The sequence below is a fragment of the Bombina bombina genome, chromosome 2, assembly GCF_027579735.1.
Source record: "Bombina bombina isolate aBomBom1 chromosome 2, aBomBom1.pri, whole genome shotgun sequence".
Lineage (NCBI taxonomy): Eukaryota > Metazoa > Chordata > Amphibia > Anura > Bombinatoridae > Bombina > Bombina bombina.
In genome coordinates, this window is record NC_069500.1 from 1,308,318,220 (window position 1) to 1,308,342,540 (window position 24,321).

The 24,321-nt window shown below is 37.5% G+C and overlaps 1 protein-coding gene across 1 annotated transcript in view; it reads left to right on the top strand.

The window, feature by feature from the left end:
• EVC (EvC ciliary complex subunit 1) overlaps positions 1-24,321 on the top strand; it is a 561,189-nt gene that overhangs the window by 180,067 nt on the left and 356,801 nt on the right. The window contains exon 4 of the mRNA XM_053700301.1: positions 8,902-8,986. Within this exon, the coding sequence (XP_053556276.1) occupies positions 8,902-8,986 (85 nt within the window). The remainder of the gene's footprint in view (positions 1-8,901; positions 8,987-24,321) is intronic.

Here is a 24,321-nt window from a genome sequence, read left to right on the forward strand (position 1 = left end):
GTGAAACCTGCCGACAAGGGAGGGAATTTGGTATTGATGGATGAAAATAAATATATTAAAGAGGTAAAGCGACAATTGGGAATGCAAGAGCAATAGGAGAAAATGCCAGGCAACCCCATAGCCAAAACACAACTTAAACTCTTCAAAATTCTAAATCAGGCAAAAAGAGGGAAGGGCTGATAACAAATCAGGAATTTAATTACCTTTATCCAAAATTCCTTTCCATGCCAACATTCTATATAATACCAAAGCTCCATAAAAATATGAAAAACCCTCCGGGAAGACCGATAGTTTCGGGAATAGGGGGGGTCACAGAGAAGATAGGACAATATGTTGACTTTATACTAAGACCCTTCCTGCACACCCTCCCCTCCTATATCAAAGGTACCACTGACCTGTTAAAAATGTTGGATGGGATAAAAGTAACAGAAGAAACTATATTAGTATCTCTTGATGTGGAAAGTCTCTACTCCTCAATTCCACATAATATTGGCATTAAAGCTATCAAGTCCTTTTTAGACACCAGACATAGTAATTTCCAGAGACAAACATATTTTGTCATCCAACTCTTACAATGTATATGCTTTTCATTTGATGCAAGCATATACAGGCAGGTCAGAGGCACCGCTTTGGGGCGGGTTTGAGCCCCAACATATGCCTGTCTACACTTGGGGGCATGGGAAATGTCTGATGTATCATAAATAATAAGCAATGCCTTTGGCCCACATGTAATAATGTGGGTAAGATATGTGGATGACATCCTGATATTATGGGATGGTTCAGAGGAGCTTCTTAAAAAGTTTGTGAAAGAGTTAAATACTAATGATAAAAATATCCTTCTCACATTTGAAACTAGTCTAACAGAACTTTCCTTTTTGGATGTAATGATTAGGAAAGAAGGGGGTACAATAACAACTGAAAATTACAGGAAATCCATAGCCACAAACAGCATTTTGGAAGCTACAAGTGCTCACCCCCAATCTCTAATTAAAGGGATACCCGTGGGGCAATTCCTTCGACTTAGAAGGAATTGTTCCTCGGTTACAAAATTTGAGAAACATGCAGTAAGCATGAGAGAAAGATTTCAGAATAGAGGCTATTCAAATAGAAACATTAAAAAAGAACTTTCTAGAGCTAGAAAAACTAGCAGAGATTAATTGTTGTATGGTGAAAGAAAGGAAAATAAACATGGTCCAATAAGATTTATCACCACTTATAACAATAAATGGGACTCTCTAAGACAAGTATTGAAAAACAATTGACACATATTGAAACTGGATGAAAATTTAAGTAAGGTAGTGGGGCGATTCCCTCTACTTACAGCCAAGAAAGCACCCAGCCTGAGGGATAGGTTGGTAAGAAGCAGGTTTGTAAGGAGCCCATCATGTCTGATTGGCTTAGAAAAGATAGAGGAATAAAAGGAAGTTATCCATGTGGCAAGTGTGTTTATTACCCCCATATGGAAAAAAGTAAAACCTTTAGGGGCAATGGACAAAAAAGTTTTTTGATATCCGTTTTTTCATGAATTGCAACTCTGAAGGGGTTGTGTATCTTCTTCGCTGCTCATGTCCTTCGTTCTATATTGGTAAAACGAAACGTTTTTTAAAGGACAGGATACAGGAGCACAGAGATGATATAACAAACAATCGTGACATCAATGTAGCTAGACATTTTGCTAGTCATCATAATAGTGACACAGAAGGGTTAAAGTTTGTAGCAATAGACAAAGGTGACCCCCACAGTAGAGGGGGAGATGTAGATAAAGTCCTCCTACAAAAGGAGGCAAGGTGGACTTACTATCTAAGGACAAGGAAACCCATGGGTCTTAATGACAAAATGGATTATGCTAGCTTTGTCTAGGTGCAAAATACCAAATGATGCAGAGTAATAAAATAATTTGGGGATTGGAAACTGCAAATGAAAGTTTATGTGGTTGCAAAGCTGGTATATATGGCTTTGCAATAAGTCCTCTAATAGAGAAGCCTCATAGTGAAAAGAGTTGAAGCCCTAAACGATTTTTTAAGGACATTATTAGAATGGGGGACAAAAATTTAAATGGGTATGTCCCTTTAATTAACTTGTATATGGTAACAATATATGAGCTATATTTAATTACACACATAAGGTAAACAGTTTGTTCCCTTTACTAACACATATCCAGCTTTTACTGTATTTCAAAGACATGAAATAACTTAGGAAGCTTCATTTAATAAAAATAGCAGCACATATATACAGATAAATATAGGTTAACATAGCTGAAATAGACTTGTGTTAAAACACATCATGGTGTGAAGTAACTACATTTGTATGCCCTCTTGAGAAAAAATACAGCTCATTAAACAGGTTAGGATAAAACTTAGAGTTAAGTAATGTCCCTTTAATAACAAATGTGTTGTGAAAAACAAAAGTAGGTTGGGCTTAAAGGCTTAAATAATCAAGCACAGGTGATGAGAAAGTAAGCCCTGACGAAGCCCCAGTTCAGATTGCAAGCAGGGGTGAAACAAACATGTTGTTGGCAAAGAGTCTTCATGAGATGACAGTTTTCTTTTGAATGGATACCAACATTGCTGCAAGCATGCAAAGCTAAGGAGCAAGCCAATCTCTCTAAGGAGTAAAGGAATAAGCATCAAGTAAGAGGAAAGGAAAAACTTTTTATTCAAGTTTGTTCATAAAAGATCACTTTGGGGTTCTCACATTTAAGTGAAAAAGAAAAAGATGACATCACAAACCAGTTACCTGACCCAGGATGATCACGTTCTAAACAACCAGTAATTGGCTCAGGAGAGCATATGTTGCAGAGCATTTGGTTCAAACAGCGTGGATTCAGCTGTTAGCAGCATAACGGATGAGCAAGTGGAGAACAGAGAACTTTTCAAGCCGCTCTGGAGGAGGTAATATGTATACTCGCAGTGTTAGCAGTTTAGATTATTTTAGGATGTTATGATGATTATGTACCAATGTAGAATATTCTGACTTTTATGTTGTGATGGGTTTGTAGTAACCTCTGTCAGGAGGATATCTTGCAAACAGGTGGAAGTTTGATATTTATATCACAAAATAAAAAGCCCTATTTTTTCAAATAAAAAGAGTGCCGAATTCCCTTACTTTTGGATATAAAGAAGATTATCTGTTTTATCCATATCTCTCTTTCAAGGTCTTATTCATAATTATTTTAAGTTTCTGCACCAGTATTTTCCTTTACTGGGAATTTACTTTAGGGGTGTATTCAATATGATATAGAAAGATTATAGGTCTCTTCCCATAATTCAATATTGTGTGTATGTGTGTGTGTATATATATATATATATATATATATATATATGTATGTGTGTGTGTATATATATATATATATATATATATGTATATATGTGTGTATATGTATGTATGTGTATATATATGTATATATATATATATATATATATATATATATATATATATATATATATATATATATATATATATATATATATATATATATATATAAATATACACTGCTCCAAAAAATAAAGGGAACACTAAAATAACACATCCTAGATCTGAATGAATTAAATATTCTAATGAAATACTCTGTTCTTTACATAGTTGAATGTGCTGACAACAAAGTCACACAAAAATAAAAAAATGGAAATCAAATGTTTCAACCCATGGAGTTCTGGATTTGAAGTCACACTCAAAATTAAAGTGGAAAAACACACTACAGGCTGATCCAACTTTGATGTAATGTCCTTAAAGCAAGTCAAAATGAGGCTCAGTACTGCATGCTCCTGATGAGGTGGCGGATGGTCTCCTGAGGGATCTCCTCCCAGACCTGGACTAAAGCATCTGCCAACTCCTGGACAGTCTGTGGTGCAACGTGATGTTGGTGGATGGAGCGAGACATGAATTCCCAGATGTGCTCAGTAGGATTCCGGTCTGGGGAACGGGCAGGCCAGTCCATATCATCAATGCCTTCGTCTTGCAGGAACTGCTGATACACTCCAGCCACATGAGGTCTAACATTGTCTTGCATTAGGAGGAACCCAGGGCCAACCGCACCAGCATATGGTCTCACAAGGGGTCTGAGGATCTCATCTCTGTACCTAATGGCAGTCAGGCTACCTCTGGTAAGCACATGGAGGGCTGTGCGGCCCCCCAAAGAAATGCCTCCCCACACCATTACTGACCCACTGCCAAACCGGTCATGCTGGAGGATGTTGCAGGCAGCAGAACGTTCTCCACGGCATCTCCAGACTCTTTCACGTCTGTCACATGTGCTCAGTGTGAACCTACTTACATCTGTGAAGAGCACAGGGCGCCAGTGGTGAATTTGCCAATCTTGGTGTTCTCTGGCAAATACCAAACATCCTGCAGGGTGTTGGGCTGTAAGCACAACCCCCACTTGTGGACGTCGGGCCTTCATACCACCCTCATGGAGTCTGTTTCTGACCGTTTGAGCAGACACATGCACATTTGTGGCCTGCTGGAGGTCATTTTGCAGGGCTCTGTTAGTGCTCCTCCTGTTCCTCCTTGCACAAAGGCGGAGGTAGTGGTTAGCGGTCCTGCGGCTGGGTTGTTGCCCTCCTTTGGCCTCCTCCACGTCTCCTGATGTACTGGCCTGTCTCCTGGTAGAGCCTCCATGCTCTGGACACTACGCTGACAGACACAGCAATCCTTCTTGCCACAGCTCGCATTGATGTGCCATCCTGGATGAACTGCACTACCTGAGCCACTTGTGTGGGCTGTAGACTCCGTCTCATGCTACCACTAGAGTGAAAGCACCGACAGCATTCAAAAGTGACCAAAACATCAGCCAGAAAGACTAGGAACTGAGAAGTGGTCTGTGGTCACCACCTACAGAACCACTCCTTTATTGGGGGTGTCTTGCTAATTGCCTATAATTTCCACCTGTTGTCTATCCCATTTGCACAACAGCATGTGAAATTGATTGTCACTCAGTGTTGCTTCCTAAGTGGACAGTTTGATTTCACAGAAGTGTGATTGACTTGGAGTTACATTGTGTTGTTTAAAGGGACACTGAACCCAAATTTTTTCTTTTGTGATTCAGATAGAGCATGCAATTTTAAGCAACTTTCTAATTTACTCCTATTATCAAATTTTCTTCATTCTCTTGGTATCTTTATTTGAAATGCAAGAATGTAAGTTTAGATGCCGGCCCATTTTTGGTGAATAACCTGGGTTATTCTTGCTAATTGGTGGATAAATTCATCCACCAATAAAAAAGTGCTGTCCAGAGTACTTAACCAAAAAAGAAGCTTAGATGCCTTCTTTTTCAAATAAAGATTGCAAGTGAACGAAAAAAAATGATAATAGGAGTAAATTAGAAAGTTGCTTAAAATTGCATACTCTATCTGAATCACAAAATATTTTTTTTTGGTTCAGTGTCCCTTTAAGTGTTCCCTTTATTTTTTCAAGCAGTGCATATATGTGTGTGTATATATATATATATATATATATATATATATATATATATATATATATAGAAAGAAACATCAAGGCTGATTTGTGGTTTCCTGCCGTGACAAACAGTCACTCTGAAGACCTCAATGAAGTATGCCTGAGCTCGGTGGGGAAATGGAAAGACATCGTGGATCAACAGGGGTAAGGACTCACAGGATTCTTTACAGCAAATAAGTGAATGGAGGGTTTAACTTGTGATTCTCCGGTAACTTTACCATACGGCACGGCCACCGCTGCACCTCTGGAAGACCGGTTAATTTTTACGATATCCACTCCTTGCGTCCGCTCTCTGGCGTGGCTGCACTTCCTGACACGTCCCTTAGTCGATACCAGCCAATCCGTGCTCGTCTGTGACGTAGCTCCACCGCTCGGCCAATCCTTCTGGGGTAACTTCAAAAATCCCAGTCCGGGGAACAAATGGTAGAATCCCTGATATTTACCAGGAATCAGAAAGTTCGCTGCAAGACCTGGCTTTGCAAGGGATAATGAAACAGATACAAAAAAGAAAAAAGCCGGATGCGGTCTTGATTTAAATTAAAACGTCCAATTTATTGGTCAATGTTAAAAATTGACAGTACTCAAACGAAAAAAGTCTAACATGTTTCGGCACACGGCCTTACTCATAGACATAATATTCTTAGTGAAAACCGCCAGTATTTAAAAGCAGTAGTGAGTATCTATTGGTTGTCATTAATTGCTAACAAGTAACAAGTGATAATATACTTAAACAATAGGAGAACCTAACTAACAATACTGTTGAATGAACACATGCTTGCTGCACAGGTGTATAGATTTAACATATATATAGGTGGCATATGAATCCCAACCAAAATTAATATTTAATGAAATTATACCATATATATGGCGGCTAGTTTAAATTCAATTGAATCAACAAATATATATATAAATGAATAAATCTATACAGACAGATTGTAATATACAAAAATAATAAAAGAAATAAAAATAAACCATTTAATTTGAAAAGTCACATGCTTGTGATCATACATACAATGTGAATACATAAGCCTAGAGCAATTTTGACATTTTTAACAGTAGTCATTCAAAATTGCTCTAGGCTTATGTATTCACATTGTATGTATGATCACAAGCATGTGACTTTTCAAATTAAATGGTTTATTTTTATTTCTTTTATTATTTTTGTATATTACAATCTGTCTGTATAGATTTATTCATTTATATAAATATTTGTTGATTCAATTGAATTTAAACTAGCCGCCATATATATGGTATAATTTCATTAAATATTAATTTTGGTTGGGATTCATATGCCACCTATATATATGTTAAATCTATACACCTGTGCAGCAAGCATGTGTTCATTCAACAGCATTGTTAGTTAGGTTCTCCTATTGTTTAAGTATATTATCACTTGTTACTTGTTAGCAATTAATGACAACCAATAGATACTCACTACTGCTTTTAAATACTGGCGGTTTTCACTAAGAATATTATGTCTATGAGTAAGGCCGTGTGCCGAAACATGTTAGACTTTTTTCGTTTGAGTACTGTCAATTTTTAACATTGACCAATAAATTGGACGTTTTAATTTAAATCAAGACCGCATCCGGCTTTTTTCTTTTTTGTATCTATATATATATATATATATATATATATATATATATATATATATATATATATATATATATATATATATATATATATATATATACACTGTGTGTGTGTGTGTATATATATATATATAAGACAAAGTGCACTCCGAATCCTAATTTAATAGCCTCGGGTGCAGCAAAAAGAAAAGCACAGTTCAAATGGAAAGTGCACGCCATAGGTCTTACCACAAATCTCACTTTATTGTGTATATCTGAAAACGTGGTGAAACCCCAAAACATTATACATTTAATCTACACTTAACATAACCAGAGAATCTAGTAGTTATCTATTTTTGGAGTTCCCCCGACACATTACTGAGAGCGCTAAACTGGATAATGACTATATATAATTACACAGCAACTATTAGTCAAATTCCACACACTTTTTTTATTTTACCTATGTACATATACCTCTTGTCATATATACAAGACTGGAAAAATCTCTCTCTCTCTCTCTCTGTCTCTCACGCTCTCTTTCTCGCTCTCTCTTTCTCGCTCGCTCTCTTTTTTTCTCTCATTAGTCTAACCTAATCCTAAATTGACCTTCTGTTCATCACTGGGTAAACTTATCAACAGCTAAGGCTTCAGCTATCATCTCTATGCTGATGACACCCAGATCTACCTTTCCACCCCTGCTCTCTCTCCTTCTGTCAATTCTCACATCAGCGACTGCTTATCTGGCATTTCCTCCTGGATGGCCTCTCACCACCTAAAAATAAATATGTCCAAGACTGAACTACTTCTAATTCCCCCCTTTAACTCCACTACAGTTTTTAATTGTTCTATCACTGTTGGCGGCACCACTATCTCCCCATCATCCCAAGTCTGCTGCCTCGGAGTCACGCTTGACTCAAATGTGTCCTTCATTTCCCACATCCAACTACTCTCTTCATTCTGCCGCAACCACCTTCGCAATATCTCCAAAATTTGTCCGTTTCTGAATGCTGAAACTACTAAACAGCTAATCCACTCCCTGGTAATTTTCCGACTTGACTACTGTAACATCTTACTAACTGGCCTCCCTCTCTCCCGCCTCTCTCCCCTCCAATCCATCCTAAATGCATCTGCCAGGCTAATCCACTTCTCTCGACGCTATGTTTCTGCTGCACCTCTCTGTGAGTCCCTTCACTGGCTCCCCATTCACAACAGAGTTAAATTCAAAATTCTCACCCTGACCTACAAAGCCCTCACCAATGCTGCCCCACCCTACCTGTCCTCACTCATCAACAAATATACTCCTGCCCGTCCCCTAAGATCCAACAATGACCTGCTTCTTGCGTCCTCTACCATCACCTCCTCTCATGCTAGACTACAGGACTTCTCTCGTGCGGCACCAACCCTCTGGAACGCACTTCCTCGAGCTGTCAGACTTGCCCCTAACCTCTCCTCCTTTAAACATTCCCTAAAGACCTTTCTGTTCAGGAAATACTATCATCCGACTTATTAACAAACTAACTTCACTTAACTAAAATCTCCTCACTAATATCATTCTCACCTTTGCAGTCCCCACCTCCTGTTTCCCATCCTCCTACCCATCTATATTGTAAGTTCCCACGGGAATAGGGCCCTCAATTCTCCCTGTATTTGTCTTAGCATATTGTTTCTCCATTGTACTGTTATCCTTGTACCCATGGGCAGCGCTGCAGAATCTGTCGGCACTTTATAAATAAAGAATAATAATAATAATAATCATTTAGAAAACCTTTTTGCTCCATTATCTTTGGCATTGGAACATTTTGTGTGAATGTCAACAGGTTTACAAAGGAAAAAAAAATACTAAACATGCACTTTAAATGTTTCATTTTAATTCTAGTTCTGATGTTAAACTGTGCCTATACAGTCTGTGTTTGCAAAGTTTGCCGCTTCTTGATACAGAACTAAGACAAGAGCAACATAAGGTGAGCACACAATATGACAGACATTTTTTTTTTTTTTTTGTATTTCCGTTGCATGCTTGTTTTACAGATAATGCAATTTTTTTCCTATTTGCTTCTTGTAATAACCTGCTTGATTAAGTATATCTGGTTTTATTCTTATAGGGACAGTCAAGTCCAAAAAAACGTTCATGATTCAAATAGGGCATTTCATTTTAAACAACTTTCCAATTTACTTGTATCACCAATTTTGCTTTGTTCTCTTGGTATTCTTAGTTGAAAGCTAAACCTAGGAGGTTCATATGCTAATTTCTTAGACATTGAAGGCCGCCTCTAATCTAAATGTATTTTGACAGTTTTTCACCACTAGAGGGCGTTAGTTCATGTGTTTTCATATAGATAACATTGAGCTCATGCACGTGAATTTACCGAGGAGTGAGCACTCATTGGCTCAAATGCAAGTCTGTCAAAAGAACTGAAATAAGGGGGCAGTCTGCAGAGGCTTAGATACAAGGTAATTACAGAGGTAAAATGTGTATAATTATAACTGTGTTGGTTATACAAAACTGGGGAATGTTTAAGTAAGGGATTATCTATCTTTTAAAACAACAATTCTGGTGTTGACTGTCTCTTTAATCAAAACATCAAAAATGTAATCTGATGAAATTTTGACAATATTTATGAACAATACTACACAGTAATTATACCCTTTACTTTACAGCTTATTAACGGTCCCATTCATTAGGTTTGTGTGATGAAAAGGATTTCCCTTTTATCCCATCTTACTTCAGGTATACATTTGTCAAACAAATTCGGATAGTGGGGAGTGTAACACACAAATGTCTGTGCAAATTCAGATCTTTGTGTTTTGCAGTTTAACACAAATATATCTGGCACTGAAAATGGCTGAATGCCGCTACTCGCGACCATATTCGGAATTTGTTTGACAAACAAATATTAGAAGTATGAACTCAGCACATGCCTAGTTTGTAATAAGTGTTTTTCTTTTGTTACCCACACAGAGAACCCCCCCCTACCAAACGTGAAACCCAAAATACAGTATTTTGTTTTTAAGTTTCTAATGAACTTTTATTCTCAAATTGACTTTGTTCTCATGGTATTCTTTGTAATAGGCAAATCTATCTTAGCAGCATACATGTCTATGGACCACTATGTGGCAAAAGTGTTTGCACCATGTATAAAACTGTTAAAAGTATTGTTGCAAAGTTTTGCCATATTGTTCTCCAGACATGTGCACACTCCTAAGCCTATCTACTTGCTTTTAAACAAAGCATATCAAGTAAACCTTTATAAGGACAGTTTTTTCTTACTGTGTGAGTTTCAGTAAATGTAAATTTGAGGACACGGACTACAGTAGCCAGAACCATTTCCAAATTTTATTTTGAGCTTTATAGAAACATTTTAAAAACGTGAAAGTTTGGAAGAGTACAGTGATTATATATATATATATATATATATATATAATGCCTAAAGAGGGAACTTCCAGAAGATGTTCAAATGTACATGTGTAAGTTATCATGTATGTTATGTCAGTCGAGCCCAACATGCTGGGTTCACATCTTGTTCAAGATACATATTTTGGTAATAGGAAAAGGTAACTGAGGGCGCTACTCCATGGCAGGAAGAGGTAACTGAGGGCGCTACTCCATGTCAGGAATAGGTAACTGAGGGCGCTACTCCATGGCAGGAAGAGATAACTGAGGGCGCTACTCTATGGCAGGAAGAGGTAACTGAGGGCTTTACTCCCTGGGAGGAGGAGGTAACTGAGGGGGCTACTCCATGGCAGGGAGAGGTAATTGAAGGCGCTACTCTATGGCAGAAAGAGTTGACTGAGGCATCTAGGGTTGCCAGATTTTCACCATAAAAATACTGAATAGGCAGCAGATGAAAGGGGGATAGTCAGGGATGTAAGCTGCTCTTAGGTCAGACCCTGTAGACCTTTTACATTACACCCCTGGCCCTACAGCCCCTTCTTTCTTTTTTTAAGACACGATGAGTCCACGGATCATCATAATTACTAATGGGATATTCACCTCCTGGTCAGCAGGAGGAGGCAAAGAGCACCACAGCAGAGCTGTTAAATAGCTCCTCCCTTCCCTCCCACTCCAGTCATTCTCTTTGCCTACGTTAGTGATAGGAAGAGGTAAAGTGAGGTGTTAGATTACATTCTTCAATCAAGAGTTTATTATTTTTAAAGTAGTGCCAGAGTGTGCTGCTTTGTTCTAGGGTGTAGCCGTAGTCCATGTCAGTCTCTACAGTAGAGCTTTTGGTGGCTTTAAAGACTTGGGAACTTGAGGGACATAATTCTCACTGCGCCTCCCATACATGTTTTGCTGCCCTGCTTATCAAAGTCTGAGGGAAGAGAAAAACTCAGTACTTTTTATTTCCACAGGCCAATGTGAGGAGAAAATGAGGGCCTCGCAAGCCGGGTGGGCTGCCTTACTGCCGGGCAGCAATTTAAGGTAAGTGCTGATTTTTATTTCTGGGGACATGCTCATAGAAAGATTGGCGCTTTTCTATATTAAGGGGCACTGGATGGCATTATCCCTAGGTGGGAGGACGTTATCGGTCAGTAATTGCAGGCACTGGAAGGACGTGGAGAAGAGGCTCTAATTTAATACTAGCTTCTAACAATGGCTTTATTTTACTATAACAAGCCGTCTGGAGGGTTAGTTTATTTTCATGATCGCAGAGAAAGGTTCTTCAGCATGATCAATGTAATTTTTACTCCCCTGGACGTTATGTATTAATGCTATAACTGTCGGGAGGTTTGTTTGTTTATTGTTAACATGGGCTTTAGTTCTCACGGCGGCTCCATTTTTACATTTTAGCTGCCCGGGAGTTTTAGTTTGTTACGCCCACAATGGGCAGAGCTATGTTGCGCGGCATGTTTGCGCACCATTATTCCACTGCAGTGTTAGAAGCAGTTTGTTCTAAGTACATGGCAGGGAAGCAGGGTTGTTTTTTTTGTGGACGCTAGATGGATGTTTTTTTCTTTAGTCCGGTCGCCTGTTTTTTTGATTCAGTGAAGGGCAACTTCAAAATTTAAAACAGTGTGTTTAGCAATGTTCATGGTTAATGGGTTCATAAAAATAACGTTAGGACGTTATATTTGTTATTTAAAGAGACAGTTACTTTTATTATGGTGTTTAATTTTATTAATTAAAATGTGAATAAGGTTGTCACATACACTTATGCCCTTCACCCTATGTATATCTAATGTTAATGAATTGATTTAAAACAACATTAGGGCATTTCCTTTGTTATTTCAAAGGGTGAATAGGGTTGTTACATACTCTTTATGTCCTTCACACCCAGTATATACAATGTTAATGGATTAATTTATGGTGTTCAATTTTATGGATTAACATGTGAATAAGTGTGTTTTTACATTTATGCCCTTTATACTATTGCAAAAACTTTTCTGCCGCATATGTGCGTGCAGTTGAAATTCAGAGATAAGCCTTTTATTAGAGCCAATATTGTTTTGATTCTTGAAAGAAACATCTGGACAAAGGTTTTTTTTACCCGCAGCCTTCTCCTCAAGTGTCCTATATATAAAAAATAAAATAAAAAATAATTAAATAAAAAAAATAAAAGTATTAGCGTCCATTCTTTCAGTGCCCTGCGGCTTCCTCCACGACTCCCCTGGAGTTATTTTGCAAGACATCGTTTCCCGCTGGTGCAAAGCGGTCGCGAGTGCGTTGTCGGCTTTTCCCATGCTGCAGGGAGAGCGCAAGAGGAAAAATAAATATTCAGTGGGCGAGGTTCCTGTCATGGTTGTTAATATCTCAAGGTCCCCTCCCACACGTGAGGGAGAGGATACTTCGGTAGCATCTGAGGATAAAATCTCAGTTTCTCTCAGTATAATTTCTCCTGCTGATACTGAAGTTATATTTTTCAGGTCTAAGCAAGAACACCTCTGTCTGTTACTTAAGGAGGTTTTAGCTACTCATGATGACAATGATAGCATTGGAGTTGTCAATATTTGGTTGTACCAAGATCAATGCTATGGAATGGGAGAGAAGGTACCCTTTTTCTTTTCTCAATTTCCTAGGTTTAGAATAGTTTATGTTACCCATAGCGGACTCTTCATGGAGTTCCGTCAGTTGGGACCCAGGGTGGAAGGGACAATTTCCACGCTAGATGGGAGTCCTACTATTTCCATAGAGGATAGTTTTTACTTTAAGGTTCCTAGGGGTAACAGAGGGGTTGCTCAATATTGGCAACCTATGACTTGTCTACCACCAATCTTTTTTGAATACACCAGATCCTGTCTGATCTCGGAAGTTGAGCAGGTCCAGGCTTGGTCCTGGAAGGGAGACCGCCTGGGAACACCAGGTGCAGTGGGCTTATTATTGCCACTGTCACTTGTGCGGCAGCATACTGTTTCATACTTTGGCTAGTCCCATTAGAACAGACATTCTCTTTTAAGAAATCCAGGTAACATAAGGGCCTTTCAGTCGGTCATTTTCTTCTTACAGATGCTTCCCTTCAAGTATTTAGCGGGAAGCTAAGATTTCAGACTTACCATAGTGACACACGTTTTGGTTAAACTTTCCTTTAATTCCTTTCAAGATTTCAAGGGAATTGTTCTATTTCTTCCTCTGAGCAGGAGGGAGGTTTTGACCTTCAAGATTATGAGGTAAAGTGGCCTTACTCTGGGTAGGAAACCTTTCCGACCTGAGAGAGTGAGTTCTTGTTCCGATTCAGGAACGGAGTTTGGGATTTTATCCAAATCTCGTAGTGGTTCCAGGGAACCTTCAGTACTATGTTAGATCTTTAGAATCTAATAAAATTTTAGATGTCAAGATTTTAATCAAATCCCTAAGGGTACCGTCCTTCAAGGGGGAAACTATTTATTTGTTTCAATTTCATTTTGATCCAAGAGGGTCGTTTTATGAAGGTGGATATTAAGCAAGCGTGCTTGTATTTTCACATTCTCAGACAAGCATTCCCAATTGTGGCTTTGTCTGTCGGCCTTGTCACAGCTCCCAGAATTTTCTAGTTGGAGTCTGGGTTTGTTTGGCGGTGCTCGGTTACAGGGCATTGCTGGGGCGCCCTTTCTAGGAGTCAATCTAGTCCAGGCCCAATTTTTTCAAGCAAGATTACATATGGGAATGTTGTTATCCTTTCTGTGATATCGAGCAGCAAGGTAAATTTGGTAAGGAGTTACTTAGTCATGGACAAAGGTAACCTTCTGGTGAACCATATTAGATTTCCTATAAATTAAATTTTTTCTTGAAGGAAGTCAGGAAATTAAAGACCTTTTTGACTCTAGTCTTTTTCTTCGGTCTTCTCCTCTGCCATTAGTTGCTCTGTGCATGGAAGTATCGGGCTGATAGTCGCGGCATGGGATATCATCCTGTTTGCTCGGTTCCTTCTCAGACATCGGCAGATTATCATGCTCAGACTTTGCAAAGGAGATTATACAGATTTGTCTCCTCGGAGAGCAGGAGACAAAGGTTTGTTCTTAAGGGTGGATGTCTCTGGATCGTTCTTTCCAGGGAACCTGCTTTCGCAGACCATCTTGGCTGTCTGAGGTAACAGACACAGCCTTATAGGATAAGGAACAGTCTATGGTCCCCTAAAGGCTCAGGGAATTTGAACTCAGTGTCCGGTTTTTCCTATAATCATCCTGGATCTGAGAGTGCTCTTAATACTATTCTGGCCTGGCCCCAGTTAGTCTCGGTCCAGTTTATCTAGTTCCAGTGGGACACATGTCTTCAGTTCATCAGGGAGGAATGAGGAGTTCCTTAGTGATAACAGAGGTATCCAGATAATTCAGTGGGAAGAGGCCCATTCTTTCATATCGTCGATCCACATCCCAGGGGTGGACTCTGGGAGGTGGACTTCATGATCAGGCAGCTTTTCAGCTTGATTCTCAAGGGAAATCAGCTGGAATTGGATGCATGGCATTTCGGTAGAAAGCCAATTTTCCAAGGTACGGGTCAGGGTCCAGGGACACTCAGGTGGTACTGTTTGTCGTCCTGGCGGTAACTTGGACTTTCAGTCTAGCATTACCTATTTCCCCAGTTTGCGAAGGCGTCGGTGGTCCTCTTTGCACGGCTTGGACTCGCAGGATTCGGTATGCAGATCTGGGGGACATATCATCTCTGCCACTGTGGAGACTCCCGTTGAGGAAGGACCTTCTATTAAGGGCCCTTACTTCACCCAATCTAGTTTCTCTGAAGCTGACAGCTTGGAGATTGAACGCTTTATTTTTTCTAAGCTGGGTTTTTTTTTCTGTCTCGGTCATAGAGACCATGATTCAGGCGCATAAGCCTGTATTTGGAAAGATTTACCATAAGATATGGAGTAAATATTTCTATTGATGTGAATCTAAGGGTTACTCATGGAGTAGTCAGGATTCCTAGACTTTTGTCTTTTCTCCTAGAGTTGGAGGAAGGATTATCGATAGGTTCCTTTAAAGGTTGAATCTCTTCTTTATCTAGTTGGTTACTCAAACATCTGGTGGATGTTCCAGTCGTACAATCTTTTTGTCAGGCCTTGGTCAGGATCATGCCTGTGTTCACACCAGTTACTCCTCCATGGAGTCTTCATTTGATCTCGAGATTCTTCAAGGGGCTCTGTGTGAGCCTATGCATTCCCTAGATATTAAGTTGTTATCTTGGAAAGTTTTATTCCTTGTTGTTATTTCCTCTGATCAGAGTGTGTCAAAACTCTCGACGTTATAGTATTAGTCTCCTTATCTTATTTCCATTCGGATAAGTTAATTTTACGTTCTAAATTAGGATTTCTTCCTAAGGTTGTTTTTCATCGGAACATTATTCAGGAGACTGTTGTTCTTTCGTTATCTCCTAATCCTTCTTCTTAGAAGAGAGGACTTCTGTACAATTTGGACGTGGTTCATGCTTTATAGCTTTCTTACAGGCGTCTAGGTCTTTAGTCAGTCTTCTTCTTGTTTTTGGCTTCTCTTTCTTTTTGGCTGCAGAGTATCATAAGTTTTGCGTTTGAGACTGCTGGACAGCAGTCTCCGGACAGAGTTACGGCTCATTTCACAAGGGCTGTCGATTCCTCATGGGCATTCAGGAAGAAAGCTTCTGTGGAACAGATTTGCAATGCTGCAACTTGGTTCTCTTGTCACACTTTTTCTAAAATTCTACAAATTTGTCATTTTTGCCTCGAATGAGGTTTCTTTTGGGAGAAAGGTTCTTCAAGCAGTGGTGCCTTCCGTTTAGGTTAACTGTCTTGTCCCTCCTGTATCATCTGTGTACTCTAGCTTGGGTATTGAATCCCATTAGTAATTATGATGATCCGTGGACTCATCGTGTCTTAAAAAAGAAAAGAAAATTTATGCTTACCTGATATATTTATTTTTTGACACAATGAGTCCACGGCCCACCCTGTTCTTTTAGACAGGTTGTGGGTTACTGTAAACTTCAGACACCTAGGCACCTTGGCTTTTCCTTTCTCTTCCTAACTTCGGTCGAATGACTGCAGTGGGAGGGAAGGGAGGAGCTATTTAACAGCTCTGCTGTGGTGCTCTTTGCCTCCTCCTGCTGACCAGGAGGTGAATATTCCATTAGTAATTATGATGATCTATGTACTCATCGTGTCAAAAAAGAAATACATTTATCAGGTAAGCATAAATTTTCTTTTCTGCCACATTCCCATAACAAACTTCACATCCCACGCTGTCCCTATAGCACTTTTAGCTACATCCTTACATCATTGCTCAGGTCAGACCCCTAGCACAGAAGCATATATATGTACTGGGCTGGCAATTGGCTGGCACAGTGCTTTATAGACAGAAAAGGCATTTAGTTAGTGGTCACGGCTACAGAATGCCAACACTGCCTACAGGGCATTTTTATATAAAATAAATATAACACATACAAAGAGTATTATTTCTTTATCAATTGATCAATATAGATAGATTGTGTTTAATAAGTTAAAGGTGTTTATTTTGATTTTTAAACTAACAGAATGTGAACATTTGTGGTGGATAAGGACAACTTCCATAGCTCTACTAATAGTCTGTAATTTTTAGCACAGGGGCATAACCTGCAATACATTTTTAAAATGTCCTATTCTAGATTTATCAAAAAAAAAAATTTTACTTGTACAATGTATTAGTCTTTTTCTTTCATATAGGTGGCGAGAGTCCTTGAGCTGTTACGTATGGGATATATATATTCCTACCAGGAGGAGGCAAAGTTTCCCACAGTTTTAAACTTTGCCTCCTTAGGAGGTGGTTGAAGCATGATTCTTCAGTGAAAGGTGCTTCAGAGCATTTTGAAGCCCAGTTCCTCTCAGAGTACAGTGCTTGTGAGAGGGATGTGAAGAGAATACTGCCTCATGTCACCATGTTTTTGCCTCTGGGAAATCTTTTCATAGACTGTCAGTACATTTGGTCGAAGGGATTAATCTTCTGCCTCCCTTTACATATCGACATTATACTCCAATTCCATTACCTATGCTGATATGTTGCAGTACTGGTTTGGCTGTCTGTTTTCAGTGTGCGAATGTCTACAAATCAAAGGTATTACTTTAAATTATCTATGGACACTCATAGCTATGGATGGGCACATATACTTTTAAGTTACTGTTATATATATGTTTTATATATCAGCCCAGGGACAGGCATTATTCTCTTTTCTTTGCATAACTATGCTTAATGAAGCTTTGGGAAAAGATTGTTTATTGAGGCTTGTTTTAAATTGGTACGGTTCTTTTTTAGTATTCAACATACATTTTTTTCAAATGCATGAGCCTGAGCGCTCGCACGAGCGTGCAAACCGTGTCGCCTTTTTTTTTTTTACTGTTGCTCTGACGTCACTGAGGCACCATTTTGTGCACTTTTTTTTCACGCTCAGATTTTGCACCTAAAATATGTTTACTAAAGATCTGTCTTCTCATTTTCATGAGTCCTCATTTCATACAAGCTACATGTCCTTCTCCCTTAGCGATCAGAAATTAATGTTTTTAAATGTTTTTCAGACCTCATAGCTTATAACGGGGATTAGATTATTTTTTCATTAATGCTTATTTACAATTTGTTTTGTTGTTTCTTTGCCATAATGGACCAGCCTGTACCTGTCCCTAAAGTAAAAGCTACTTTCAAGGTTAGTGTAGACCAATGGTAGAATAACCAGACTTGCCTACCTCCTAATTGCACCTCTCACAATTGTGCAATTGTTTTAAAAAGATTTAAAAGAAACAAGGGGTGGAGGCGGCGCCAAAAGAGGCGATCTAGCACTTTGAACAAAATTTTTTTTTTTTTTTTTTAAAAACCTGGGTAGGTATCGAATCTAAATAGTCTAATAATAACTATATCTGTTATACATATCCCCAATAAATCAGAATGAATACAATTAGACCTTATGATTAAAATAATTCAATATGTATTTCTCTAGACTAACCCAAACCACTTTTTATCAGATTTTGAACTTCTTAGGAAATTCTTAAAAAATTCTTAAAGAAATGCAAGGTGCTGCAGGTTTCAATATCAAATAACAAATTTTATTACACAAAATCCTGATAATTCTAGAAAAATTCAGAATATTCAAATAAGTATAAAATCACTTAAATACTGTGACACCGGTGTCCATTAATCTAAAAAATGAAAAATGAAAAATAAAAATAAAAAAAATAAATAAATGAGAATTTAAAATTACTAATGTCCTTAAAAGACTTTCGAGCAAACTTTAAACAAATAAATGTAACGCTCTAATCAGGTTCTAGAACAGTTTCCAACCACTATGTATAGCTGTTAGCAAAAAAACCAGTATTTGGAACTCTGTGCATTAATACTCAATGTTGACTGTGAAAAAAAGCCTTAAATAAAGCTATTGTGTTGTTATAAAAACAACCAGACTGGTTAACAATTGCGGTAACTTCTTATGGCAGTAACACAGTTCTTTATATATAAAAGCGCTATTGGGAGTCTGTTTGCAGCAATGTTAGTTTGATCATATAAGTGCTGTTTTATAACATTCTTCCGTGAGGGCTTTTAGAATCTCCTAGGTGGCAATGGCTGTAATAGCTTCCACAGGTGCAAACCAGTGCTTCAGCACCTCAACGGCAATCAGTGAGTCTTTTGAAAATACATTCAGAGTACCTTTAATAAGTGCTGGTAGTCTTCTCTTGGTATCCTTAGTGTGCACACTAGTAGAAGAAACGGTTGATCTGTACTCCTACCGTATAGCCAGGTCCTCCAAGTCTTACTGGCGTGACGGTTCTGGGAGTGAATGTGAATGTGTCTCTGTAGTCTTTTTCCTTTCTGCAGGGCTGGATAATAGACAAGTCTACGCGTTTCAGCTCACCAGGGAGCCTTTGTCAAGATGCCTACAGCCAGCTGATTCCGTTTATTTAAAGGGAGTTCTGTTAACCCTTTCTTGGTTCTCAAATAATTTGTTTGTTCAAAATGTCCTTAATATTAACTTTCCACTTGTCACTGTATCGTTCTCAAGACTCAGTGAAAAATTTTACTCGTAATTTACTTCTAATATATTAAAAAATATATAATAACCACTAGCAAATGATTAAATATTCTCAAAATCTCATCAAACTAGCTTAAATCGTATTAACCCCAAGCACCTTACATTCTTTAATTGAATTTTTTATATATATGAGGTTAATATAAATATTCTCAAACCATCCTAGGTTCGAACTCTCAACCTTTGTGGTGGGAAATCTACTCCATATCCATTATGCTACTTTTGAGGATATGCTTACTCAGTTCAAATTCTAGTACTTAACTTATTTCCCCTTCTTATTATACTTTAAAAGATTTTGACAATTCTCAATATTTCTCATTTGTATTCGAACTCCCAACCTATGTGGTTGGAAGCTAACTCTTTATCCATTATGCTACCATTGTAGCTTTACTTCCTATGTTCATATTATAGCATTTGACTTATTTCCTCTTTTTATTACTTTTGAAAATTAAAGATTTATCACATATTCTTACTTGTATTCGAACCCTGGTACCTTATACTTATAAGGTTCTAGCCTTACTCATTGAGCTAATCAACTAGTCTCCCTTCCTTAATTATTTTTTATAGCTTTATCTTTTTTTTTTTTTTTTTTTTATGTGTCATAGTTAAATTCTATCTTTGGATGTGTGCTTTGTACATTTTATATAAAGGAATTCAGATCCATTTCACTGTTAAGTCCCTTAGGGTGGAGTGTTCCAAAATTAAAAATAAATTCTGCTTCATGTTTTAACAATTTCAACCCTATATTACCTCTTCTCCCATCTGATATTACTTTTTTAACTCCCCAAAATTTTAAGGCATCAGTGTTACCACTATGGACCTCTTTAAAATGTTTGTACAAAATGGTATCTTCCCTCAGATGTTCTATTGCTAGAATGTGTTCCCGTATACGGTCTTTTAACTTTCGTCCCGTTTGTCCAAAATACCTTAAATTACAACTACATTGTAACATATAAATAATATTCATATCCGTGCATCTAATAATATCCGTTATTTTAGTTAATCTTCCATCTTTAGCTGATTTTATCTGTTTTAATTTTGTGCTATGTTTGCAGGATTTGCACTGGTGACACGGAAAAAAACCTTCAATTTTTTCTCCTTTAAGGGTTTTGTATCCTTTATTGCACAGTTGTTTTCCATGTTTAAATTCGCTGGGTGCCAATATCGATTTAAGGTTCTTCGCCTTTTTATAGATGAATCTTGGGTTCATTCCTATGCTAGGCCCTATTAATGGGTCTTTCAATAACAAATGCCAGTGTTTTTTAATTATTCCTTGGAATTGTTTGTGATTAGCCGAATACGTTGTTATTAATGGTATATCTAGTTTTCCTTTCTCCTCTTCCTTTCTTGTCTTATCTTTTTTCTTTAGCAATTCTTCTCTATCTATACTCTTAACCTCATTCGCTATCTGTGTAATTCTGTTGGTGTCGTATCCCTTTTGTCCAAACCTTTTTATAAGCACTTTTGATTGTTCTTCGAAGTCTCCTATATCTGTGCAATTCCTTCTAACACGTAGTAATTGACCCTTTGGTATGTTCTTTTTCCATTTAATATGATGACAACTCTCTGAGTCTATATAGTTATTAGAGTCGACTTTTTTAAAAAAGGTCTTTGTTTTTATTTCGTTATTTTTTATTTCTATTTCTATGTCTAGATAGTTTATTTTATGATTACTACTTTCATAAGTGAAATTTAAACCAAACTTATTGGAGTTAAGGTCATCAATAAACAGCTCCAATAATTCTGTGTCTCCCTTCCAAATTAAAAACAGGTCGTCGATATAACGTCTATAGAGCACAAGGTTCGCACCCCATGGGGAATGATCTATAACTTCATTCTCGAATACCCCCATGAACAAATTAGCATAACTGGGTGCGAACCTTGTGCCCATAGCCGTACCTTTCACCTGTAAGAAATATCCATTTTCGAATTTGAAATAGTTATTGTTTAATATAAACCTGATACATTGCAACAGGAATCTACTCTGTGTGCTAGTCATCTCTGGGTCATTATTAAAAAATCTCTCTATTGCTTGTAAACCCAAGTTGTGTTCTATGTTAGTATAAAGGGAGCTGACATCACAGGTGACTAGCACAAAGTTATCTTCCCATTTTACTTCCTTTAATATTCTCAAAAAATGTGCCGAATCTGATATATATGAGGGGAGTTCTTTCACATAGTTCTGCAAGAAATAATCAATATACTGTGATAGATTGGAGGTAATTGAGTCAATACCCGATATTATCGGGCGTCCTGGTGGTTCTTTCATATTTTTGTGAATCTTCGGTAGGAAGTAAAAAATGGGAGTCCTGAAGTTTTTGATTAATAAAAAGTTATATTCTGAATCTGTCAGCAAATTTGTTACTTTTGCTTCTTCAAGCATTGTTCTTAATCTACCTTGATACTCATCACCTGGATCATTTAGAAGTTTTTTATATGTAGAAATATCATTCAATAATCTATATGCCTCAGTTTTATAATACAAATTACTCATAATCACAACCCCACCCCCTTTATCGGCTTGCTTTATCACTATATCGGATCTTGATTGTAATTCTTTAAGAATTGTTTTTTCTTTCAAACTCAAATTCCACTTTTTATTTTGTTTAATGTCCATTTCTTCTAGATCTTGTTTAACCAATTTTTCAAAGGACTCTATATAATTTCCTTTCTCCTGTGTTGGAAAGAATTTCGACTTAGCTCTAAAGTTGGTGTGTATATATCCTTTCCTAGTCTCATCTGATTTGTTATCAACAATCGGATTTTTTAAAAAATACTTCTTTAGGGTTAGTCTTCTCACAAATTGGTTAATGTTTATATAGTGTTCGAATTTATTCATTGTGGAGGTGGGGGCGAAGGATAACCCTTTTTTCAGTATATCCTCTTGTGTTTTAGTTAACTGTATTTCACTGAGGTTAAAAATCCCACTGTTTTCAGATTCAGTGTGTGTTGTACTTTGATCTTTATTTACAGCTGGATTACTTACTTCTCTATTTCTTGCCCTTCCTCTTCCCCCTCTCTTCTTCTCTTTCCTTTTGGAGGGTCGTGGTTTCTGTCCTGACCTCCTCCTAAAAAATGGGATGATGTACTGGCTCTAGGGGGGGATAGCTCAGCTGTTCTTAAAGCGTTGAATCTATTATATGTCGGAACCCTCCAATTTTGTTGTATAGGTTCTATCCTCCTGTTTGATTCATAAGGTTCATTCTCTTTATTGAACCATCCTCGTTGATAGTTCCTATTTCCATTATAATAACCATTATGTCTATTCCCATTTCTTTCTCTCTGATCCCTAGTGTCATTTCTCTCAAACTCTCTTGGTTCATAATCTCTATAATGTTGATCATAATTCCTCTGATTATAATGATAATTCCTATTACCATAACCCGATGGGTTCAGATTTCTCCTATGGTCTCTAGATCTGTTCCTGTCATAATAGTCACTATCCATATACTCTTCCCTAAATCTCCTTTCGGTTCTCCCATTTCTTTTTATCTGATCTCCATACTGTCTCTGATCCCAACTATCATAGACAGTTGTCTTTCTAATATTAGTTGAATTAAGGGTTTCTTTCTTATCTCTCTGTTGCATCTGTCTTTGATCTGGTAATTCTTTAACAGGTCTTTCTTCCTGTCTATTCTGTGGCCTATTCTCCTTCTTTTTACTGAATAATATATCATTCTTTTTATTACCAGTGTTTTGTATATTATCTCCTTGTCCGATTTCTAAATCTTCGTCACTTTTATAGTCCTCTCTGTCCCTGTTAAACTTTTTCCATTTGTTATTTAATAGATCAATGTTAAGTTCACCTAGTTTTCTAATAATTTCGCTCTCTTTTTCCTGAGATTTCATATCTTTTTTTATTGATTCAAACATCGTTTTGGATTTACTCAACTCATCATTAATTTCTTTTAGAGCAATATTCCTTGCTTTTATGATAATCTTAATTAAATCAAAGGAAGCTTTTTCTAATACATCAAACCATTCTATTTTTAAATCCGTTTTTAACTCAAATGTGCAGTCTTTCTTTAAACGTAGCCCTCTTGGGACCATCCCTACATCTATATACTTCTCCATAAATTTCAATTCTGTTTTTATTTTTAGTTCTTTTGTAAGTAAAGCTACAATGGTAGCATAATGGATAAAGAGTTAGCTTCCAACCACATAGGTTGGGAGTTCGAATACAAATGAGAAATATTGAGAATTGTCAAAATCTTTTAAAGTATAATAAGAAGGGGAAATAAGTTAAGTACTAGAATTTGAACTGAGTAAGCATATCCTCAAAAGTAGCATAATGGATATGGAGTAGATTTCCCACCACAAAGGTTGAGAGTTCGAACCTAGGATGGTTTGAGAATATTTATATTAACCTCATATATATAAAAAATTAAATTAAAGAATGTAAGGTGCTTGGGGTTAATACGATTTAAGCTAGTTTGATGAGATTTTGAGAATATTTAATCATTTGCTAGTGGTTATTATATATTTTTTAATATATTAGAAGTAAATTACGAGTAAAATTTTTCACTGAGTCTTGAGAACGATACAGTGACAAGTGGAAAGTTAATATTAAGGACATTTTGAACAAACAAATTATTTGAGAACCAAGAAAGGGTTAACAGAACTCCCTTTAAATAAACGGAATCAGCTGGCTGTAGGCATCTTGACAAAGGCTCCCTGGTGAGCTGAAACGCGTAGACTTGTCTATTATCCAGCCCTGCAGAAAGGAAAAAGACTACAGAGACACATTCACATTCACTCCCAGAACCGTCACGCCAGTAAGACTTGGAGGACCTGGCTATACGGTAGGAGTACAGATCAACCGTTTCTTCTACTAGTGTGCACACTAAGGATACCAAGAGAAGACTACCAGCACTT